The 24923-nt window shown below is 43.6% G+C and overlaps 3 protein-coding genes and 1 pseudogene across 6 annotated transcripts; 3 read left to right on the forward strand and 1 right to left on the reverse strand.

Moving 5' to 3' along the window:
- The first annotated feature begins 1022 nt into the window (after positions 1-1022).
- Positions 1023-2512, forward strand: LOC120699363. Its single transcript, XM_039983342.1, has one exon. The coding sequence runs from the start codon at positions 1084-1086 to the stop codon at positions 2296-2298; it is 1215 nt and encodes a 404-aa protein (XP_039839276.1). The 5' UTR covers positions 1023-1083; the 3' UTR covers positions 2299-2512.
- An 830-nt stretch (positions 2513-3342) lies between these two features.
- Positions 3343-13202, reverse strand: LOC120699364 (annotated as a pseudogene). Its single transcript, XR_005685375.1, has 3 exons — positions 12395-13202; positions 9117-9837; positions 3343-5632 (listed from the first exon to the last, which is right to left on the reverse strand). The product of XR_005685375.1 is annotated as an uncharacterized LOC120699364 (transcript).
- Positions 13203-14425: 1223 nt separating this feature from the next.
- Positions 14426-16556, forward strand: LOC120699365 (disease resistance protein RGA2-like). Of its 2 annotated transcripts, XM_039983345.1 has the most exons (2): positions 14426-14776; positions 14850-16556. In XM_039983345.1, exon 2 carries the CDS (start codon positions 14879-14881, stop codon positions 16466-16468), a length of 1590 nt encoding a protein of 529 aa, XP_039839279.1. In that variant the 5' UTR covers positions 14426-14776; positions 14850-14878; the 3' UTR covers positions 16469-16556. The 2 variants fall into 2 exon arrangements, with proteins under 2 accessions (XP_039839279.1, XP_039839278.1); XM_039983344.1 differs by having other exon boundaries at positions 14426-16556.
- A 585-nt stretch (positions 16557-17141) lies between these two features.
- On the forward strand, positions 17142-23025 carry LOC120699366 (receptor like protein kinase S.2-like). Of its 2 annotated transcripts, none has more exons than XM_039983347.1 (9): positions 17142-18284; positions 18710-18762; positions 19227-19300; positions 19907-20029; positions 20233-20330; positions 21546-21771; positions 21874-22083; positions 22179-22335; positions 22562-23025. In XM_039983347.1, the coding sequence occupies exons 1-7, from the start codon at positions 17832-17834 to the stop codon at positions 22032-22034; spliced, it is 1188 nt and encodes a 395-aa protein (XP_039839281.1). In that variant the 5' UTR covers positions 17142-17831; the 3' UTR covers positions 22035-22083; positions 22179-22335; positions 22562-23025. The 2 variants fall into 2 exon arrangements, with proteins under 2 accessions (XP_039839281.1, XP_039839280.1); XM_039983346.1 differs by having other exon boundaries at positions 17145-18284; positions 21868-22083.
- Positions 23026-24923: the final 1898 nt, after the last annotated feature.

A 24923-nucleotide genomic window follows, 5' to 3' on the forward strand; every position in this document is an offset into this window, starting at 1 on the left:
CAATGAATTTTGAAGGCATCAAGATGAGCTCAATTTTTGATAAAATTTGAACTATGTGACACATATTAGAGGTATATCACTACGAAATTTTTGTGAGTGTAGGTTCTATAGCAAAATTTGAATTTTATTAGGAAGGGTCAAATTGAATAAAAATTTATACTATTTATTTATTTTCACATAATTCAAAAATATTCTCAAGAATTTGCATATATATATATGTGTGTGTGGAAAATGATTGAGTATTTTAAATTCTATGAAAATAAATAAAAAAAGAATCAAATTTGGCTCAAATTTGACAATTTCTAAGAAACTTAAAATTTTGCTATATAACCCAATACTCACAAAATTTCTCTAATGATGCACCTCGAATATGTATGACATAGTTTAAATTTTGTCAAAGATGGAGCTGATCATGATGCTTTAATAATCAAATGAAGTTTTAGTTCTTTCTTTCTTCAAATTTTCAAATTTCAAGTTTGTTTGAGTTTTAACTTCAAAAGATTTGCGGAACTAGGTCATCTGTGCTCTCCTCTACCATTATGCCAATTGCTATAATTTCTATCCACATTTGCTACCTCAATTGAGTGTAAAAAAGAGAGAAGGAAGAAAAATCAACGAAAAAAATGAGAAAACCGTTTGTGAAACCGCCGAGCGGGTGAATCAAACCATTTTGATTGTTGGGGGAACCTCGATGTCTGAATTTATAGTTGAAGGATGAAATCAAATATTTTACCATAGGCCTTGTTTGGAACCGCGTTTTTGGCGTTCCCGACGAACCTTTCGCGAGATAAGCGGAATAATCCCGCCGAACACCTTGCGACAGACGTGCGACTGGGTGAAGCCCGCGGTATGGAGTCCGAAGAAATCAAATGTCCGCCCATGATTTCGAAAAGCGGCCGCGGAGCCGTGTTCGCGAAAACGCGACGCGCAATTGTACGTCGCGGTTCCAAACAGGGCATAGCTGAGGAAGTTCCACTAAAATATAGGCCAGTCCGGAGACGGCCCAGCCCACAAAGAGCCCACCAAGCTAACACATCAACTGGCCCGTCGTCTCCGCGCTGCAGCCTCGGCTGGCCAGTCGCCATGGCCACCCGCTCGCAGCAACCGCCGCCGCCGCCGCCGGAAAAACCCCAAGCCCCGGCCTCCGGCACCACCATACGCTCCCTCGGCGACGACCTCCTCCTTGAGATCTTCCTCCGCCTGCCCTCCCTCCCGAGACTCGTCCGCGCCGCGCTCGCCGTCCGCTCCTCCCCCGCCTTCCGCCGCCGCTTCGCCGCGCTCCGCCCGCCCCCTCTCCTGGGCATCTTCTTCGACTACGTTGGCGCCGATATGCCCTCGTTCAGGCCCGTTCGCCGCAGCTCGGACCCGGACCTCGCCGCCGCCGCCCGCGGCGCCGACGTCTTCCTCACCCGCGTCCCCGGCCACGACGACGCCTCCCCCGGGTGGCAGATCGCGGAGTGCCGCAGCGGATCCCTCCTTCTCCTCAACCAGAGTACCGAGCAGATGGCTGTCTACAACCCCCTCTCCCGGGCCCTGGATCTCTTCCCCACGCCGCCAGACGAGTTGTCCGACGGCTGCCGCGGCGAGTGCGTCTACGTGGATCCCTTCTTGCTCTCCTCCGACGGGATCCCCGGATCATTCCGCGTGGTCACCGTCTGCCACGACAAGCGGCGGTTGCGCGCCGCCGTCTTCTCGTCGGGCTCCAGGGCGTGGCAGATTCTCCCCTGGTCCAAGCCCGCGCCGGCGCAGCCATCAGGCAAGAAGTACTGGCTCCTCTGGGGCAGACAGGTGAATGGGAATCTGTACTGGTCACACGCGAAGCAGGCTTGCCAGGTGGTGCTGGACACGGCAACGCTGCAATTCTCCTTCATTGATCTGCCGGAGCAATTGAAGGGGAAGGGGCACCTCTACATGACCGGGGAAGCCAAGGATGGCAGGCCCTGTATCGTCTCCGCAGCCGATTTCACATTGTCCATTTGGTTCAGGAGAGCAGATGCTGATGGTGTTGAGATGTGGATGCTTGACAGTGTGATCCCGTTGAAGGAAGAGGTTCTTCAGGCTACCAATGGCTCACTGGATTATCATGTTGGCCTTAAAGTAGTTTCAATTCTGGACGGCGTTGTCTACCTGTCAACCTTTGAGACATTTATAGATGCTACTATACCTTGCTGGTACCTGTCTTTCTGCCTGGAAACAAGGAAGCTGGAAAAGATCTTCTATAAAAATGATGACGGGCATGAGCATCCTTACATCATGGCGTGGCCTACTTTTGTTGTCAGTAACAATGGGAGCCCTTGAATTGGAAGGTGCTTGTTCAAGTGTGCAACTGGGTATCATAACATAGGAGGAAGATGAAAAATAGAACTGGTAAATTTTGTATTTATTGTAGTCTTAATGTCTTATCTGAACTATTAAATTGTTTTCTGCTTTATTATGTTAATTATGTTGTGGATGTGGAAGTAATCTTCTTAATGAATTATAGAGTAATTTCATTGTACCCAGATGTTGTTTATATTGTCGGTTCATTCGCTTATCGTTGAGCATATGTCGATAGGCAATAGCACACTTTACTCTCTGCAAACCGGTACTGTTTGCTTCCACATAAGTATCTGAACAGCACCAAAGAGCCATAGCTGATTCATGCTTGTTAGACAAAATAAATGTGTGAAGTATATATAATTTGTCACTTTTAAGAAGATTTTTCATCCAGCCACAAGCAACTTCATGGTTCTTAAGGCGCTATGGCGACTCGTGGCGACCTACCCCTCACACCGCCTAGGCGTATAAGGTGCGAGGCAAGGTGACGCCATAGACATATCATAAACCTACCATGACAGCAAAATTTAGTAGCATACATACCTTTATTGAGCTGTTGTAGAATACATTCTTACCTTTCCAATTGCTCCTGCCATCCTTTCTCTTCTCCAAGCAGCAAGCAATAGAGGCATGGGGCAGAGCTAGCACAAGCAGCAGAGGGAACTAGGGAAGGGAAGCACCAGAGCAGAGGGAAGGGAATGGAAGACTGGAGATTGGAGATTAATTACCTGGCCATTGTAGTCTAGCAGAGGACCATAGGCCACGGACCAGCAGTAGAGGCGCACGGAGGCGGGGGGCGCACGCGATCGTGGACCAGCAGAGGCGGGGCATGTGGAGGCTCGAGGCAGGGCAGCACGGGTCCTTGCGGAGATTATTTTGACGTTCCGATTTGAGAAAGTATTGTTTCGTTCTCTTTTAGAGTTAACTTCCATACACATACAGAAATTAACAGCAACTCTTTAAAAACTGAAACTAATTGAATTCACATATCTCGAACTAGTGGTGATACAAGCTTTTTTTTTTGAGTTCAAGACATACCTGTATTATACGTTAAGGACAGTACAAATACAGGTACACCAAGGAAGGATACAGAGCACAGCTGATACGGCAAACTAGCACACAGGCCCCTGAAAACAAAACAATTACAACCAAGTCCCTTGACCCAGTGCAAGCCGAATCCACTGAAGTCCGTCGCCGCCGACCATCGCCGGAGGCCAAACTCCGCCAACTGCAGGACAACTGGAGCCCCATCGCCGCGAGGCTTTGAAAGAGCCGTAGTAGACACTCGCACCGAAGAGCAAGATGAAGCAAACGCTGAGAAAGCATCGCCCGGGGACATGCCCCGAGCACCAGCGCCCCTGGATCCAGACTCGCCGGCGACGGGACCTGCCGCCACAGGACAACCGAGCGTAGATCCACTCTCCCAAGAACCACAGGACCCTGAGCTGTCGCTCCATCCTCGACAACAGAAGCCAGCGAACTCACCAAACGACGAGCCACTAGCAGACGGCTCCTGAACTGGGGCTTCACGCTGGACGCCCCTCCTCCACAGCCTCGCCGACGGCGCCGGAGCGGAGCACCATCGGGGCGAGGAAGAGACCGGGAGAACCTTATTCCTTGCCGCCGCCGCCGCCGCCGCCGCCTTGACGTCGCCACTGGACACCAGACCTTAGACAAGCTAGTACCTAATCTACACCGCTCGAACGAGAGCCACCGTTCCCACTCACATCCAAGGGCTCAACAGCCGCCGGAGGCGAAGGGGAACGGCGACCTCGCCGGCGGGAGCACGAATCGCCTCCCTTTCGCCTCTCTCAACTGTAGATGGAAGAGAGAGTTCGAGAGTTGAACAAGAGCCTACGGTGCAAGTGTAAGAGCAATGAGCAATATAGTGCTCATTAAAGAACGGAAACACTGACTTGCACAACAACACTTTCGCAAATTGGATGTCATCTGCCAAACATGCCATCATGCTTCCATTTGGAACAGTATGGCACAGATCCTTGAACCTGGCCAACTCTGTCGTCTCAGGAGGAAACGGGTCCTTAGAAATGGTCACCCTGCACATGTCCACATGACCTGGTAGCAAGTTTCCAGCTATGTCCGATATGTAGCTGATGACACCACCGATCTGATACATCCCCCCAATGTTGCTCCTCAGGACGTTGCACCAGAACTTTGGATCCGGGTGGTCCCTAAGCACACCTCCAACCATCTTCGCACCAATGAATGACCCGTTCAGCTTCCTTGCTATTTCTTTCCCTGCAGCCATCAGCCTTGGGCTATCTTCCACGTCTCTACCTGCAAATGCATGCGCCTTGAAGAAGAACCAGTACTCAGGGCAGGGCAATGCGGTTAGTATGATTGGCTCCACTGTTCCAATGTTTGCAATACGCTGACTGATAGTCGTGATGATTATCTTGCTCCCTTCCTTGCTGCATCTCAGGCTCTGCAGGAACTCCTCGAGTATCTGCTTCCTATGCATGTCAACATCCTCAAAAACCATCAGGCACCTCTTGTCACAAAAACTATTCCTCTTGACATACCCCAGTGGGTCATTTGGAGTTCCTTCGCTCTTTTTAATGTCATAGATACAAGAGTACATCAAGATCACCGGGAAGTGGTTGCGCACTCTGGCATCATCGCAGGCGTGTTGCACCAGGGTTGTCTTCCCAACTCCATTGCCGCCAACAATTGGTAGCACACCCAATTCCCCTGTTGACTGATCATCCTCATGCAACAGAAAGTTGATTATCCTCTCTTTCTCAACATGCCGACCGAACATCTGCCCTTCACGGAAGATGTTAGTGCCTAGAGGCCGGCGGATTGGCTGGCAGTTTTGCAAGAGCATGATGAACTCCATGAGATCACAAGACATGCCTTGCAATCTCTTGAGCACCCTGTTAATCTCATCAACACTGAGATCATGGTGCCAGGAGTATGAGCTCCTCATGGTGCACCCAGCAACCCTCACACGCTTTGCAGGGTTAAACAAGGACAAGGTGGAAACTTGGGGATTTACCTTATGGTCACATCGCTCAGCCTCCTGGTTTCCACACCTGATGGAATCGAGCAAGTAAAAGCCCTGGTACTCACTGTTGATGAGCTCCGAGAGCCACTGGAAGGTGCCGTGGTTGGAGATCTGCCGCCCTTTTGCTTCCTCTACCACGCTGTGGATTCTGATGAGCAGATGGCTTATCCTTTGCAGCTTGTCTTCAGTGCTTTCTTGGTTGCTAAAGCGCCCAACGAGAAGAGAAATCGCTCTACTGACAACATCGCCTATGATGGCAGAGATGATGGCATCTGCCATTGTAGGTTTCTATAGCTGGAGAAGAGATCTAGGAGTCTTTCAGCAGGAAATACATGTACATATGACGTTTGGGCTTGGTGGCCAGTTTCTTCTCAGTTATTGCTGAAGTCAACAGTGCGACTGAGTCTTTATTTGCACGAAAGTGACTTGAAAGACCAGAGGTGTCCTGAAATGAATGGTCATCGGTCATGATACGTGAAGGCAATTGACACCACTCAGATCAGATCAGATCAACAAAAAAAAAGTGTGCTGCTTTTATTTGTTGAGGACACCCCCACATCCATATGCTTCAGAACATTTTTTATTTTATTGTATAGTTCCTTTTAGACTTTTAGTTGATCAATATTGTCATAATTAATTAAGTGGTACTGTGCATCTTTTCCACTTTCACACGGTTAAATATAATATGACTTTTGATCTAAGACTAGTTTAAAATATTTCTTCGGTGTAATCCCTCCAGCCGTTTTTTGTATATGTTTGCTGCTACTTTAGGATTGGGTGATCTGTAGCATTACAATTAGCTCAATGTGACATATGAATAAATTGTATGCTATCACAATAGCGAATTCAGTCTCAAACTCTCAATGCAGTTCTGATATATACGCAACAGCCATGTACAGCAAGATGCCAAGTACTTGCTTGCTTACTGCAGGGCAGTGCCTGACTTTTTCCTGTGCTTCCGGCCCGGATGCTTGTCACCACTGGTGATGTTGTGGCTGATCCAAAGTAATAGGCATTAAGTACCTGTTGTTTCTTCACTTTCTTTTTTCCACTGGCGCAAGGCACTTGTTTTGTTGAGGGTACATGTTTTTCCATGTGCACTAGTACAGTGTCGATTGCTTCTCTGTATATTCTCTTAGTTTGTGTCCTTATACTTGCTCTGTGCACAAGACAAAATGGATGTCGTCTTACTGATGTCACGTGCCTTGCTCTGCTAAAACTTAAAACCATCTATAGAACTTGCATGCAGAGTGAAATGCAGATAATGGTGGGCGATAATTCTATGTTGTTGTGACAGTAACTAGAGATTATCGATATACAAGGTATTAGGCTAGACCGCAGTGAGCTCTTAACAAGTGTTTGATGAGCCTATAGACCTATGAGCAATGTAACAAAGAATTACAGAGTGCAATGCTGACTTGCACAGTATGGTTGCAAGACTCGAGATTGCCTGGAGTATGGTTGTTGGTCATGACACGTCGAGGCGTCAGCTAGCACACGTTTCAGACTTTTCACTAGCTGTTCAGCCACATTGATTTTCACTGAAACTACTTTTCTGATGTAACTCGAGTTGACATGGCTCTGCTGTGCAGTTCCATTAGGAGCCAATTAACCACCCTTCACTTCCTCTTGACAAAGTTGATCGTTCACTTGTACCGACCAATTCTAAAATCTAAACATTAATATTTTTATTTGTATATGGCTAAAGCATTTCTTTATTTCTAGAAGCAGATCCTGAAAGTTTGCCATTCAGTATGTCTGCTGCAATCCCTTCCTCCTTATCCTGTTTGCTTCACCAGTTTCACTACCCCACCGTTAAGTGTAGTTAAGTGTAGTAATGTATAGAGGCCCTGTTTGTTTCCAATTATAATCGGTTTATCGGTGGAAATAAGTGATAATTCAACCAAAAGTCTTGTTTATTTTCGCTTCTATGGTAATCCGCTTCAGAGATTTGAACTATGAGAAGCGAGAAGCGAGAAAATCTTCGCTTCTCTCGGACACACTTAGATTATAAGCTAAGCGAAAACAAACAGGGCCATAATAGTACATAGTATCTCTATATTTAGCCCATCAAGCCCATGGCCCAAGTGTCCTGCTGTACACAGATATGCATACCAGGACTCCATCTGAATATGGTTGAGAATGATATTTGCATCTTCTACATCTTTCTAGCACCTACTACGCATATAGACAAAGAACCAAAGAATGTTTTGTGGGAAATTAGCAAACCATATAAAAGACTAAACTCAATTATGAACTATTTTCACAAATCACTTTGGCATTCTAAAGTTAAACAAGAACTTAATAAACCAGGATGGTGCCTTTGAGCTCTGAACCACTAATCTTCAGGATGTAACCTGAAGAATTCCAGCTGCATCTTAATATCCTTTCCTAGTTTGGCTACGCTACTCTGCATATAGACAAAGCACCAAATCATGTTTTGTGCAAAACTAGCAAACCATGTAAAAGGCTGAATTCGACTATGAGCTACTTTCACAAATGATGTTTTGCATTGTATAAATTAAGCAAGAACTTGACAAACCAGGATGGCTCCCTCTGAACCACTAATAGAATTTAATCTGAGGAGTTCCAGCTGCATCTTAATAGCCATTCCAGTTGACATGCATGGAGCTGTGATTTTATTTGTCGTGGAAATCATATAATTCTAGAAATAGGCTGGACCCAAAATAACACTATTAGTTCAGTCCTTGAACCATCGTGCCTAACTTCATAAATGAAGAAACATACCATTCTTAGATAGCTGCGTTTTGCACGCTCCCCATGCCTCAGATTCCCAAATGCCTGAGCAAGACATGATCTATCTACTTTGTGTTTTTCTACGCTTACTAGGAACAACGATATGCGAGCATGCCTTTCAGCAACAAACCATGTGTGAATCACTAGTCTGTGGTTCAATATATCTTCAAGTAGAGACCACAAAGCAATGTTGGCTTAATTTCTTGACTGGAAAATTTTACTACCTACTACCTGGTTGACAATCACAAGACTTCATTTAGTTCTTGTACTATGTAAATGAAAATTTTGTTTTCTTGCTCCAGCATGCAACATTTGTATCTGCAGTCTGTTGGCCCTTTCTTGATTGGCAGTTGGAGATCCATTAACTTTTAAAAATATGTACACTATGAAATGAAATGCAGTAAGAGGAACCATTATGACATGCTGTGCTTGCAATTAATATTTGTTGCTATTTTCAGTGTTTCACTATCGAAATTATTTTATAAATTCTCTGTGTTTGGCTGATTTTCCACAAGAGGTACTTGTGACGAGCAGAGAGGAAAAACAGTGACAATGATTGTTGTCTCCCATTATGCACACGCTATTTTTATAGACAAATTGAAAGGCTGCTAACTGCACTCAGATCTTCACCTTCTCCCCAGCTCCAGCCCATGGGTGATGTTCTCGTTGATTCAAAGAATCAATCTGTGGTTTAATTTGAGCTACATGTACGCTGTTCCACATTATTTCAAATGCGCTGTCTGAGAACCATAGTTACTGCAGTGTTTGCCTGTGACAAAATGGATATATCATCGTAATGGTTGATCCAAGTGCCTTGCTCTGTTAAAACAATGATCAGAACAAACATACAGATTGAAGTATAGTCGATATACAAAGTGGACTGTAACTATAAGTTCTCGTGACCCAAGCTAGAGATGATTAGCATACAAGGTACTGAAAAAGAACTGTGGCCTACAGTGCAATGAGCAATGTGATAATAATTACAGAACGGCAACACTGACTTGCACAGCAATACTAAGTTTATGTTTTCTGCTGCCAAGCAGGCCTCACTGCCATGGCCCCCAGACAGATCTTTTAACGTTGTGAAATCACTATGAGAAGCCAAGGTGTCAGTAAAAATTGTCACCAGGAACATGTCCACATGACTCGGAAGCAAGTTCCCAGCCAAATCTGCAATGTAACCAATGCCATCACCCAGCAGAGACAAGCCTTCAATGTTGCTTCTCAAGACCTTACACCATCCATATGATTTGGATAATCCCTTAGGACACCTCCGACAATCTTTGCACCAAAGAATGACCCATTTAGTTTCCTCGCAATCGCTTTGCCGAGTGCTACAAGCCTTGGGTTTTCCTCAACATCTCTGCCTGCGAAGGCATGAGCCTTGAAGAAGAACCAGTACTCCGGGAAGGGCAAGGCCTTGAGTATGATCGGCTCCACGGTTCCAATGGTTGCGACCCTCGGATTTTTGGTTGTGATGATTACCTTGCTCCCCTCCTTGCATTCCCTTCTCAGGACTGGTAGGAGCCCTTCCAACATCTTCTTCTTATGCATATCCATGTCCTCAAATACCATTAGGAACCTCTTGTTGCCAAAGCTCCCATTATCTAACTGCACTGGGTCATTCCAGTTCATATCTGCACCTCCGATGACATGTTTGGACTGTAGAACAACGGTTCCACCATTCGCCGCTATGGCATATGTACAGCACAGTATGATCACCGGGAAATAGTTGCTGTGACGGAACTGCCAAATTAAAACTCTAATTAAGCGTAATGGCCGTCATTTGAACACATCGGGCGCATTAGCTTAACGGCTTAATTTGGCGATCCTTTCTCAACTCACGGCCCGATTGAAATAACACCGGTAGTCCCACGCAAAGGCAGGCGCAGATGGTACAAGCACGACACTTTACTTAAAATACAATAGCGATCACGACACGTAACATTAAGTTTACAAGCTGAGTTCAAATACCTAAATAATTTACAAAACTTTACGATAAATGTGACTGAAGTTCGAATTCAAAAGATCATACAACTACTTTAGCTTCCACCAGTTCTGCTCTTTCAAGACCGGTCAGACCGGTTCTACAAACCGGTCGGACCGGTCGGCACTACCTGCCGACTCCACCGGTCAGATCGGTCCCACGGACCGGTCAGACCGGTCTCACTACACAGAACGGCTACACACTCAGCCCTCAAGTGTACAACTCGACAACGCCCTAACCTAAGGGTCTCGCTCCACCACTTCCCACCCCTCTGCATCTCTGCGGACGAATTTAACGCAGCAGGGGCCGAAATTGACGTCCGGGTGTCCTGAAATAATAATTATGGCAACAAATCCTGAGTATACTAATACTCAGCAAGGCTTACCCGACCAGTGGGTATAACTTAGCCCACATACCTAGACATGCACGGCATTTGGCTGGTGGTTATTTTGCAGAAAGAGCGACTAAAGTAACTCCTTACTTTCATTATTTTAGCTCTAGTTTTCTATATAAATTAACTCACATCTATTATTTGCATAGACCCACTATAGCAATCATGGTGAGGCAAGCAAAAATAATTCTATATGCTCAATATTTTATATATATGTATATAACTCACATTCTAACATTTTGCTACGATACAGCAAAGAGATCAGGGCCCTAATAACCGCGAGACACGGCGAATCGATCCGATTTAACCTTGCAAGGTGGACCTAACCAACACGGCACGCATTTGCCCCGTCGGACTATACATGCTAACCATTCCCCTCCCTGCCTCGAACTACAGAACCGCCCCACCTGCATATAGTCAGCCGAGCCCTACGAGAGACCACCAAAAGTAAACATATGCATCCCGATTCTCCGCGGCCACTCGACTCGCCCTAAGGGGTGGGTAGAAGTTCTGTACTTTCGAAGCATGCGGTTAGTACAATTCAATCCCCGATCAGCACTACCGACAACGACCGGTCCTTAATCGACTCAGACGGGGCTAAGGCACCCAGGAACCCTATCCTGCGGCCATACCTATACATCATCCCCGCCCGGTCTCACATCTCCATCTCCATTACAATACTCAGGTACTATAATATCAGTGGACATAACCTATATCTCGCGAGTAAATGGATATTACTCGACTTCTATATATCCTATATCTCGCGAGTGACAAGAAGTCACTTGACTTCTACCGAGAACTCTTAAGCATAGCATTACTATCGTCCTATCATACTAGTATAAACTCAAGGAATCCTAGAGATCATGCAACTAGGGTTTCAACCAATTTCTATACGTAATGCACAAGTAATATATATATATATATATAGGTTGTCATAATTTAAATTAATAGGTTGTGCTCCGGGGCTTGCCTTGCGTCTGCTACTCAACACTGGGGTGAGTTGGGCCTTGGGCCGACTCCCCACGAACCTCCTCCTACGGGGCTTGCCCCTGCGGCTCCTGTGGCTCCGCAACCACCTCATATACGACCTCCTCCGCCGCGGCTGCTACACGTATGCATATGCATATGACATGAGAATGCGTGCATGACTTATAAAAATTACCAGCAACTAATAGCCAAAATAATTTCTAACCGATTGTACCCACTACCCCGACTTTACACCCTCTCAGCCAACCCCCACCGGTCAGACCGGTCCTTCCGACCGGTCAGACCGGTCACACTAACCCAGCCGCATCACCGGTCAGACCGGTCCCTCCGACCGGTCAGACCGGTCCCAACCAGAACAGAAGCTAGAATCCATGAGGCGGCGAAAATCGTCCACCAATTCTAAAACCATTCTAGGATCTAGTTCAGGGATACACTAGGACGTATTTGACCGGAGGGAATCGATTACAACCCTTTAGAACGAGAGATCGAGCCAAACCCTTGTTTACCTTGAGGTGAGCTCTCCCTTACACCAAGAACTTGAATCCAAGTGACTCAAGGAAGGAACACATGGAGTTGATGATCCTCCACGCCGATTGAAGCTTCCTTCAACCTCGGATCAAGTGGGAAGGGAGGGATTCGGATTCTAGGGTTTGGAGGAGAAATGAGAGGGGGAGAGCCTGAGCTCGGGCTGAGCACGGGGAGGGTGAGGGAGATGGTGGGGGAGAAGAGAAAGAGTGATTTAAATGCTGTGGGGTCCAAACCCGCCAACTCGGATTCGACCGGTCAGACCGGTTGCCTATACCGGTCAGACCGGTCCGGGCTGAACTGGCCCAGACTTGTTAAAAAGTTTCCCTCCAGTAGTTTGTGGCGCTAATGGCCGTAATTAGCCTTAGTGACAGGTAATTAACACCTGAGGTGTTACAGTTGCGCACCCTAGCATCATCGCAAGCATGCTGCACCAAGGTTGTCTTTCTCACTCCGATGTCACCAACTATAGCTAGCACACCCAACTTTCCAATTGACCCACCCCCGTCATGGAGGAGGAAGTTGATGATCCTCTCCTTCTCAACATGGCGACCAAACATCTGTCCATCAACAAAGATGTTTGTTGGTAGCGGCCGTCCGATTGGTTGGCAGTTTTGCATGAGCATGATGAACTCCTTGAGATCACCGGATATGCCCTGCAAGCTCTCAAGAACCCTGTGGATCTCATCAACTCCGCCATCATTTTGTAACAAGACGTCCTTGGTAGCAATCCGCACACGCTTCAAAGGATTAAGCACAGATATGGAGAAAGCTCGGGGAGGAGCTACCTTGTCGCCATCGTGCTCATCTTCTTCAATATCGTGCTCACCGCTTCTGATTGTGTCAAGCAAATACCGCCCCTGGAACTCACCATCAATGAGCTCCGAGAGCCACTGGAGGGTGCCATCATTCGTGATCTGCCTTCCTTTAGCCTCCTCTACGACGCTGTGGACCCTGGTGAGCATGTGGCATAACCTTTGTAGCTTGGCTTCTGTGCTTTGTTGGTGACCAAAATGCTCAAATACAAATGAGATCCCTCTACTGACCATATCACTAACAAAAGCAGAAAAGATGGCATCGGCCATGGCGAATTCCTCTTGCAGAATAATTCCTCGAAAAGAGAAATCTTCTAGCAGGAAAGGAGATTATTACTAGTCTTTCTGAAGAACATATATCAGCTTGTATGTGTGTGTGCGCTCGACGGTCACATTCCAGTCAGTCCTTGTCTAACTTTGAAGACAAAATAATGACCAAGTATGAGAACGTATCAAGAGAAATTACTGCTGGGGAAATGACTTGCAAGACTTGAGATTCCCTGGAGTCGTCAACCACTAACTTGCCGGTCATGGCACGTCGTTGAAAATAGGCACCAGCTCCCAAAAGTTTTTGGAATTAATGAATTATTGAGGCCCACCCTTTTGTATCAATATGAATATGATGAAGAACCTCTGACTTGACTCTTGACTTTTGACTTTGTATCCAGGTTTTTTTAGATTAAGGAAAGAGTCCCGACCTCGATCATACGCAAAACATAGCAACTTTTAATTTTAGATTTGGTGATTCCGGCCTCTAAGTAATTCATGCTATGATGAATCACAAAATGAACAGATGAACAGCCTGCTGCTGCGAGGGATTGTAAACATGATCTTGTTTTGCACAGTGGCTGAGTATATATGTATATAAAAAAACCTATTATTTCCCCACGCGGCGTCAGCGAGACGAGGCAGAGGTGCGGCGCTGCCGCTACCGTCTCAACTTCCAATTTTTTAGATGGCTTGCGGTTGGGCGAGGCGAAATTCCTTGCTGCTCCCCAGTCCAAGGACGTCCTGCCTGCGGCGTGTTCGTGGAAATGCCGCCCGGAAAGATGACGTGACGCGCACTAGGTTGACGGATACCGCTCACAGGCAATGCACTGGCGGATCCAAAGGGTGCAAACTTTTTTATTTTAAGGTAAACTTCTTAGTTAGTTGTGGTTTTGAAGACTTTTATAAGACACTTAAGCTGCTGCGATATCAAAAAATTTTCTATTGAACCACCCTAACTTCCAATTCTAGATTCACCACTGCAGGCATGGCTCTCTGGTGCCTGTCCTATCTGGGCTTCTTAGAAACTTCAGTTTGTGTGGTGTCATTCTTTTGTTTTCTAATACACTTGCCGTACGTGGGTCTATTAGTACTACTCATATCCTTATCCTTGCTACAGTGTTTGAGTCTTGGCTAAAGTTTAGCTCATCCCATTAACACTCCTATTTAGCTAAACCAGCTGCTTCACATAGCAAAGATCTTTGGGAAGAAAAATAAACAAGAGATACAATTTCCCTTTGGTTTCCTTTTATCTGCAACAGGGAGAAATGGGGGCATCCCGGATATGACTGGGTGGTGCATATATAATGATTGCTGCTGGCCACCTGCAGAAGAGGATGCCATTTCCTTTGTCTCGCACTCTCGCTCACAATAATTGAGTTTGTCACTGGTGGACCTAAGGTCTCCGGTTCCATCCTGTTATTATCTTCTTGGAAATTTCGGCTATGGATCACTGTCTTCAAGTCCACTTATTGCTGACAGATCCATCCTCTCATGGAAATGGCCTGTTCTACTTCTATCATCCAGAATGAGAGTACCGAAGTCCTTCGATTGTCACTTTCATTCGCACTGACTTGTATTCGTGGTCTTTTTATTCTTGGAACAACTCACCACTCGGGAAATTAATGTGAGTGCGAAGCAACAATAATGAAGCTACAATCAGAGCGTTTAAAAACAAATTGCCCTCTAGAGAAGATGAATAGGTAAGTCTTAAAGTCTCCCCAGGTTCCTCATAGTATAGAAAGATCTTCCGTCCCTAAAGTTTTGCCATGGCAGAGGCTTTCATATCTGCAGTCATCAGTGACATGGTTAGCAGGGCAATCTCTATTCTTATTGGTCGTTCTACTGGACAAGAAAGCATCAATGCAAAGTTAACAAGGATACATCATATGCTGATCAAGATTGGAAGTGCGGTCGAGGAGGCCAAGGGGAAGCAGATCACTAATCATGGAACTCTTGAGTGGCTCTCAGAGCTCATCAGTGGTATGTACCAAGGTCGTTACTTCCTTGACATATCAAAGGGTGGATCACAAAACCTTGTAGATGTCAATGATAACAAGGGTGTACCCTATCCTTTCTTATTGTCATCTTTCAATCCTGCGAAGCGCTTACGCATTTCTGCAAGTAGTATCAAGACCCTATTTTCAAATGATGATAGCATTCTTGAGATCAACAACGTTTTAGCAAATTTGCAGAACTTATCAGTTGGCATAAGAGAGTTTGTCATGCTGTTAGACAACTGCCCACCAATCCTTAAACCTCTTAGGACTAACCTTTATGTGGATTGTGAGATGTTTGGCCGGCATGTTGAAAGAGAGAGGGTCATCAACTTTTTATTACACAAAGGCAATCCCTCAGAAAGGAAGTTAGATATTCTTCCTATTATTGGCAATGTTGGTGTTGGAAAGACAACCCTTGTGCAGCATGTTTGTGAAGATGTGAGGGTACGCAGCCACTTCTCATCAATCTTGTTGTCTGATTTCTTCACTTTGACAGTTATGGAAAATAGTGAGACAAGGATAGTCCTTAATTCTAAGTACAGCACAGGTGACTTCGGAAATTTCAATGGTTTGCTGCAAACATTCAAGCGCAAGTTGAACAATAAAAGGTTCCTGATGGTATTTGAGAATGTTGATTCGGAGAAGAAACAAATGTTGCAAGTGCTCTTGTCGAACCTAGGATCCTGTAAACAAGGGAGCAAGGTCATTGTAACCAGTCCTCACAACCACACTGCCAGCATCGGAACTGTGCAACCGATCAAACTTAGCATCCTACCATGTGAAAAGTTCTGGTTCTACTTCAAGGCGCTTGCATTTCCAGATGCAGATTTTGAGGAGAATTTCCCAAGGATGGCAGCAATAGGTATGGCGATGGCAAAGAAGCTGAACGGGTCATTTTTTGGAGCTAAGATTATTGGAGCTCTACTAAAGGTTCATCCTAATATCCAGTTCTGGAGTGAGGCTTTGAGAAGTAGTATTTGGGATCTCCCAGTTCTTGGCAGTAGCCTCCCCTATATTTCGGATGTGGCCAATTACTTCCTCTCCAGACAGGTAACAATGTGTCATGTCAACATGCACACAAGCAAAACAAATTTCGAGAACAGAGCACTCTCTACGTTACAAGATGTTTGTATCCAGAGTAGTCCACCCATTGGGAAGAAGAAAATATTGGATGATAAGGGTAATGCGCTCAACTTGCACGTCTTGTTGTGCAAATCAGTATTGCCGTTCCATTGTGTGTACTATGTCGCTCACTGTCATGTAAGGGCGGCTAGGGATGGATGTGGATTATCTGAATTATTCCACTGCCGAAACGTATTGGATGCAGACATGGTCTCTTGTAACATTCCTGCTTTGATTCTTTCTTCTCCAGGTGGTTCAAGCTCCTATGTATAATTTTATCAGTAATAAAGCATGAACAACTGAACAAGGTGTTCTGAAATGTTTTGAAATATGATCTTTCGTTGACATGGATTCCTACTTACAACTGTACTGTCCCCATGATTTGTGATTCCGGCTTCGGTTCACCTGTTTTGTGCAAATTGATGCAGTTCAGCGTGAATCTGTTTCCTAAGATCGAGCTAAAATGAATTAGAAATCTGGTAAAGACAATTTTTTTAGCTTCGCTGGCTTTATCTTTACTCGTGAAGCCACTTTTAGGAGAAACCTTCCCAAATGGCTCCTAAGTATTATTATTATTATTATTATTATTATTATTATAAATACGTTGTTCATGACCATAAGATCAACACCATATGAGTGCGCATTCAAATACAAATCTAACATTACTAAAGTTTTTTCTTACCATCTAAAAGTTTAAAAACTTGGTCAAAGGATATCAAAGTATGAAAATGCGTGTGTGCACGGGGTGACAGAGGTAGCAAGGTTTTTTCTACAAATCTTTTTAGATACTTTAAATTTTGCTTATTGTACAATTTCTTACGAAACATGCTCTTTAGTATTATATTTGAAGTGATTTAAAAACCTTCTATGGTAGAAAAGAATTTTCAAGATTGATACGTTAAATCATTGGTAACGAAAGCGGTCATTCCAACTTTCCAAGCATTATAGTATAGATCATTGGTTTCCACCGCCCGGAGCTCAGGGAAGACGAAGCTTCTTCCTCGCATGCATCCCGCGTGGCTTCTTCCTCGCACCGTGCACCGGGGCCTCACCTTCAGTTCCACCCACTTCACCTTCAGGTCGCACTGGGAAGTAGGAGAGGCGCTGGCATGGTTGCGTCGCTACCCATTATTGGCGGATTCCCTGCTGATACCGACCGTCCGGACATCCCGCGTGGCGTGCGACGTGTTCGTGGAAATGCTGCGCCGGAGAAGAGGACGCGGATTCGCTCCGTTGACGGGTCGCGTTCACAAAGTTTGTCTCACTCGTGCTGGACCCGTCTGGTTTCTTGGGAATTTTGGCTTCTGTGATTGCTATGTGCGCCACACACTGCAGGTGCAGGTCAACTGTTTCACACGGACATGTGGGGGTATCTTGACGAAGTGAGGCTACCTCTCATGGAAATGAGCTGTTCTAAAGAGTGAAGTCCTTCGAGAAAGAAAAGGGAGGTCCAATGGAACTTTCTTTCCCCTTTCTCTCGGTTTTATCAGCATTGAGTATATTTTGAGCAGGGGATTGAGTGAGGACACCACAATTCTTTGTTGTGTCCAATTCGGCTTCAGGCTTATCTTACAAGGTTCATCGTTGAGCTGGGTACTTAGCTGAGGGAGACTCAAGGTGAAGGTGAAGTGTAGCCATGGCGCTCTGGAATGGTCTTGGCCAAGTGGCTACAGTTGCACAGCTGACTGGAGTGGATGCCAGTGGGCTCATCACGATGATACTTGAAGCGGTGAGGACGGTCAGCCGCAACAGGGAGGAATGCAGGCATCTGGCACGCCGGGTGATGATGATTGGCGACCTTGTGCAGAAGCTGCAGGGATGGGATATGATGCAGGAACCAGAGATTAGAAGGCCTCTGGACGGGCTGGATGATGCTCTCAGGGAAGCATATGTACTCATTGTTTCCTCCCAGAACTGTAGCATCGCATACCGCTTCTTCATGGGCTGGAAGCAGGCTGAACAGTTCTGTGAGGTGCAGAAGAAGATTGATAGTTATATCCAACTCTACCCATTCATCAGCCATATCGACATTACTCGTCGACTAGACAAACTCTGCAGTGGTGCAAATCCTTCATGCTCCCAGATCCAGGTCAGTAGAGGCGACTTTGAATCTCTGCTCTAATGCAGTGGCCTAAAATTCATGTGTTTATCAAAATTGAACTTAACCAGGAGCAATCCCTGTAGGCTTGTACACAAGATAAATTATTTACTGCTCAATTTTTGGTACTATGATTGTTCTTTCAGTTAAAGACATCATTCTATTTTGCACTGCAAGAAAATCGTCATTGACATGTTGCCACCAAAGGTGCTATTGAACCTATCATTTTCTCCCTTTTTCCTAGCAGTCCATCCAACATTTATATTCTTATTTCTTTGTCCATTTATGCCTCATGCTATATGGGTGATTAAATATATGGAAAGAAGAAATGATCCTTTATCACTACATAATCTTTAACACCCCACTCTAAAATCTGTTTACGGTTATAACATTGTTGTAACAATTCGCTATTTCAGGGTGCAGGAACAATATTGGGGACATCAGTGAGTCTTTCAAACCCTGAGGCAAGGTTGGATGGTTGTCAGCTTTCATTCATTGATATAATGATGCGCTCATAATTCCTCAACCACACCACACATTTTATATATTGTATGATACGACCACAAAGGAAACACCAGTTACCTTGACTTTCCAGTGGTCAGTAATCTGTCAAAGTTATTCCATAGATCTCCAGCCAACTCAATATCTTGTAACATGTAGGAAGCACTAAAGCATTTCTTTACTTGTCTTAAATCATTTCCAGACCATGCTTATCTAACTTGTCTCGTGGTTTCCAAGTTGTAAAACTTGCATGGCTTGATTTACACTACAAACGGTCATTGACAATGTGGTTCTGTTTTATGTGTGTATAAATGTTTCTAGCTAAACAATATTGGATCTTCCTTTTGGATTACAGAAAACAAGAAGTATCTAAACCATTTGGTGCAACATTTGGATTGTTTAAAAAATATGTTCAAATATGTTTAAATTCAGGACACGAGAGGATGGAAGTGGATTTGAGCGTACTGAATCACGAACTAATGAAAAAGCACCTCAGCCTTATCTAGGTGAGGAGAAAAAACAATCAGTTACCTCTGCCTGATTTAAGTGCTATCCATTTAGAACAATGTACAAATATACAAGCAAAAGAGATTCAATTTTTTTCTCTATATAAAGTGTTTTTATAGGATTTTTTCTTTCTCATTTATCCTGATACATGAATTTCTAGCACATTTATTTTGTACAATGAATTTTGAATGAACAAAATAAATTTTTGTTTGTACAAGTTTTATTAATAAAATGAAGTTACAAATATCCAGGTACAGTCTGTTGGTCCTGTTTACAACATTTTCGCCAATTTCCTATGCATATACAATAGGTAGCCATATTGCTATAATAACTTCAGTTATCAGATTATTCTACACAATTATAATTTGGGCCATCGAAAGTTAACAATGTGTACTCATCTTTTTTTCTGTATATTGATGATAGAATGTCATGTACTTTCCTTGTTCCTCAAATATGATAGTGAGAACTGAAAATACTATTTGCAGAATAGGTGACTTGAATCCCACGAGCTCAAACGCAACTTAGTCTTATATTATGGGGATGTGAATGGAATTATTTCGTCGTTCATCAATTTTGACATTTTTTTATTACACCAACAATTGCAGGTTACAGGGAACATCATGACATGCGGTCGGTCAGAAGCAACAGATTTATGTGTTGCTGTTGGTGGATTCAGGACATAACAAGATCACCTTATATTCCTAAATTCATAGATCATCAAGGAATAGGTACTTGGAACTGGCATTAACTAAGCAGTTTCTGATGAGTCAGCCTTTTTTGAAGGATATAATGGTCTTCTTTTCATGCTTGTTTTTTTTCACATATTAATATTTAATTCTTTATCATATCAGAAAACAGAATGAACAAATCAACATTTTTGCTTTGCAATGAATAAACCAATTTATGAAGAAAAACATTTTTGCTGTAACAGGGTTTCCAGTATTCCGCTTGTCTGAGCTGAAGGCTGCTACAAATAACTTCTCATCTGAAAATTTGATAGGATGTGGTGGTTTTGGCAAAGTTTACAAGGTACATGCTGCTTGATTTGAAAACACATAAGCTTGATTTGAGGTTCTGCCTAAGAATTTATCGTGTGTTTATATTATCCTACACAAATTAGAATGTCCACATTCTTATTTATTTCACATATTCATATTCTATAAAATTAATCATCATGATTCGTTCATGATTGTAACTTCTCTGTGCTAAAACCATCCTCTCCCAGATTTTTTTTAGTTTGTTAAGAGAACTATCAAATTTGAGAAGGAATTGTAAGCCTGTATCTTCACATTACAGCCACCATTTCATTTGGGCAGTTTGGCTCTGCGCTTTCAGTAAAAGGGCATATGCTGTCGTTCCTAATAATGTGAAATGAGGGGAGCACAAATAAAGTGGTGTTGTGTTGCAAGAGCCTAAGGGAATGTATAAATTATATATAGACATATTGTATAAGAGAAACTTTAGATTAGAAGAGGAAAACCTTAAATAATATTAAAAGTTACATAGTAGCTTTGTCAACCTGTACTTGGGTTTGATGCTAGTTAATTATATTTTAAAAAATTAATAATAAGTAATAGCTTCTGAATGTTTATTTTTTCCATGAGCCATAACCATAAAGGGAAGCCAATTAGTGACATCATCTGCAAAATTTTGACAGGTACATCTGAAGTAATTAACTAGTAGATTAGTAATGTAAAAGTATGAAAGTATGCGACAGATATCGTTAATGTAAAGAACAGACGTAATATGATAAAGGGAATCAGGGAGATGAGGACAAAAGTACTAAATTACCCTTTCAGTAACTCATATGAAGGGTTGAGTGAATTCTTCTCTTACTCCTCTCCGCTTTTATTTACATTTCGTATTAGTTTTTTTCCTAAGTCAAACTTGACTAATTTTGACTAAGTGTATAGAAAAATATAGCAACAACTATACTATCCAACATATTACTTCATGGTGGATTCAATGAAATAAATTTGATATTGTAAATGTATTATTTCTTTCTATAAGTTTGGTCAAAGTTTGCAAAGTTTGACCTAAGACAAACCTAATACAACATGTAAATAAAAACAGAGAGAGTAGTTTTTAAGCTGAATAACACACGAGTTTATGGCAATTCTGCAAAAGTTCGATTACCATGGAGGTTTTATGATTCCCTCTATGATTGTGTCCTTTCCTTAAAATTTAATAGGTGCAAATGGATGTACGCTTTGGTTAATGGTTATTTTGACTTTGCTTCTTCAGGGTAAATTACGTGGAGGACTTATGGTTGCAATCAAAAGATGTTTCAGTTCAGGTTCCAGTTTAGACCGAAAGGATCTATCGCGGCAATTTGAGTCTGAAATTAAGCTTCTTCTGAGGCTTCACCACAAAAATATAGTTAAACTTTTAGGTTATTGCATTGAACGAGGAGAGAGGATTTTGGTGTATGAATACGTTCCAAATGGTGGCCTGGGAAAATTCATATTTGGTATATTTTTACTAATGTTAATTATTGTTTGTCTAATATCAATTTTGAGACAATTTATTTTTTTATGCTTTATTTTTTTTGCTTTTTTTGGTGCAGGAACAGGGATACCGCTCAACTGGCCATTGCGCTTCCATATAATTATGGGGATTGCACAGGGCATTGTCTATCTACATGAGTACTGTGATTTTACTATTGTACATCATGATCTAAAACCTAGTAATGTTCTCTTGGATTCTGACATGAATCCTAAGATTTTGGTGTAGCCACCATACTAGGTAGTAGTATGAATGAAGACGGGATCATGGGAACAATGTAAGAGCTGGTTGAGTACACCCAGACAGGCAGACACTAATGTTTTGTTCCAGTTCTTTACTAGCTAACAACTTGACATTATTTCCTTGATGCAGTGGTTATATGGATCCTGAAGTTATCAAGATAGGCAGATCGAGATCGAGTAAGTCAGATGTCTATAGCTTTGGTGTCATTCTCTTTGAGATCATCAGTGCAAAAAGGTTTTCTTCACCTTTTCATGAAGATCCTTCATGTCCTGGGTCGCTGGATTATGTGAGTAAAAGTTCTGACTTCTCAATCATGCATGCACTCCATAAAATAAAATGACAGTATAACTCATTTAGTGAAAGTAATGATATTTTGAGACAATAGTTGAGAAAAAAGCAAAGGCATATATAATCTCAGGTACTCTCATTTTGTGTGACCATTTTCAGTAATTGATTATTCAATAATGCCTTATAACTTCTTGAGATCACTGCCTTGACAAGAGTCCCTGCAGGCCTGGAAACTGTGGACGGCTGGGAGATCACTGGATCTTGTCGATCCTGCTCAGCGTGACGAACCTCGGATTGCTGAGATACTGAGATGTATTCAGATAGCACTGCTCTGTGTTGAACCAAGAGAAGAAGACCGGCCCACCATGCGAGATGTTATTCTGATGCTAAGCAGCGACAGTCTGAGAATACCTTCCCCTAAGCGAAGAGATCATGCCACTGTGTTCAACAGAGAAAAACAGCAGGGGGAGTCCTGAATTCAGATGCTCATGAAATTGGTGTTGCAGTCAATCACTAGATGATGATGTTTCTGATTTACATGAACCATTGTCAGGTTATGGCTCATCAAAACATTGTGTATAATTTTCTCTGTTGACAATCACAATCAATTGTCCGATAATTTTGCAAACATAACAATATCCGAACATTGTCAACAAAGGATTCGTAATTTTGTTACTTCACTGGCTTATATAAGTCGCGATACCTATGGCATTCTATGCTGATGGAAGATTACTCTGCTTAAATTTAGGAATACAGTTTTCTCGAAGGAAAATACTGAAGAAGCAAGTGAAGTGTTTGTCTGGCCTGAACCCTGACGTTTTTCCATTTTTCCTGCCCAGGCATGCCTTCTTTTTTCTTTCTCTTTCCTCGTCTGAAACCAGATTACCACAAGCAACTACGTATTGCCCGTGCAAAATTCTTAAGGACCTATCCGCAAAAAAAAGTTCATAAGGACCTAGTTTTTGTAACAAGCCTTACTACATTTTGAAAGAGCAGCTGGAACACTATTCTGTGAGCCCGTTACGTTTCACTCTGGCAATGAATAAACCACATATACGTGGTGAACTCTATCGTCTCCATATTTCAATTTTCTAAGTGCTCACCAGTCCACTTTTCGTGTTAATGGTATAGTTGTACAATGGGGCCATTCTGTTTCACTTGTTTTACCAATGGACTATTTTCCCTTCCATCTAGCATAAGAATCCTAATAAAAAAAACCATCGAATCCTAGAACGGCTTTATCGTCGCGTTTTTTTATTTTTGTATTTTTCAAAAAAAAATTACAGAAATATATTTTTGGTTTTAGGTTTTACAGTTCTATACCCCTACCGCCCGGCAGGGGGCGGTAGGGACCTATATATAAATAAAAATAAATTTAATTTGCGCAGAAGTCCTTGGAGGGAGTTTGCCGCCCCCTGCCGGGCGGCAGGCCCCCTGCCGCCCCACCAGTTGGCGGCAGGGGGCCTGCCGCCCGGCAGGGGGGGCGGCAGCAGGCTCCCTCCTCAAATGAGGAGCGATTCACGAAGCGATGGTTACCTGTGTACAATCAATGAGGAGCGGTAGGCCCGAAGCGCAATAGGTGAACGAAATTCCCCCGGCAAACGGCCCATTAAGATACTTCCCGCGTCATTTTAAATCCTCACGTTCACTTGGCATACCCCAACGACTAAACGACCTGAGAAATGCACCATCGTCACTCGTCACCAGTACAAGAAGAGATGTTAGGACCTCTCGCGGGGAGCGCTTTGCTTGCTTGCCGTCTCCATCGTCCTGTGCAACGGCGATCCCCGTTCCGACGCCACCAGGTCGTTTAGTCGTGGCGGCAGGTTCCTCATTGATTGTACACAGGTAACCAATAGCTTCAAGCATACGAGGTAGGTTTTGGTTACTTGCGGTTCGGATCCAAAATTCTGCAGGGCTTCGCCGGTTTTTTTACCTCCCTCACCCCTCCTCTCTCCCTCTCCCCTCTCTGGATCTCTTGGGCAGAAAATGAGGGCACATAGGGAATGGGCGGAGTTTTATATTTGAGGAGGAAGCCTGCCGTCCCTCTGCCGCCCGGCAGGGGGCGGCAGGCTCCCTCCAAGGACCTCTGCGTAAAATAAATTTATTTTTATTTATATATAGGTCTCTACCGCCTCCCTGCCGGGCGGTAGGCCCCCTGCCAGGCGGTAGGGGTACAAAACTGTAAAACCTAAAACCAAAAATATATTTCTGTAAATTTTTTTTAAAAAAAATACAAAAATAAAAAAGACGCTCGTCGCATTTTTTTTATTTTTGTATTTTTCAAAAAAGACGCTCGTCTGGGCAGGGGTGGAGTCCAGTTAAGGCCCGTGGGTGCCTATGCACCCATGCCCAAAACAAAAATCAGTTGTTAGTTTACAATCAGATTTCCACCCTATATGCACCCCCATGGGCCAATTCGGTGTCACACCCCCACTCCCACCAGGCCTCTAAAGTACTCCCTCTGTTTTAAATTATAGTTCGTTTGACTTTTTTAACTCTAGTTTGACCACTCGTTTTATTCAAAAATTTGCACAAAATCTCACTTCTTTTGTTGTGGGTTGCTTTATCAGTATCTTTAAGAAT

This window comes from Panicum virgatum, chromosome 3K (genome assembly GCF_016808335.1).
Source record: "Panicum virgatum strain AP13 chromosome 3K, P.virgatum_v5, whole genome shotgun sequence".
In the NCBI taxonomy this organism is placed as follows: domain Eukaryota; kingdom Viridiplantae; phylum Streptophyta; class Magnoliopsida; order Poales; family Poaceae; genus Panicum; species Panicum virgatum.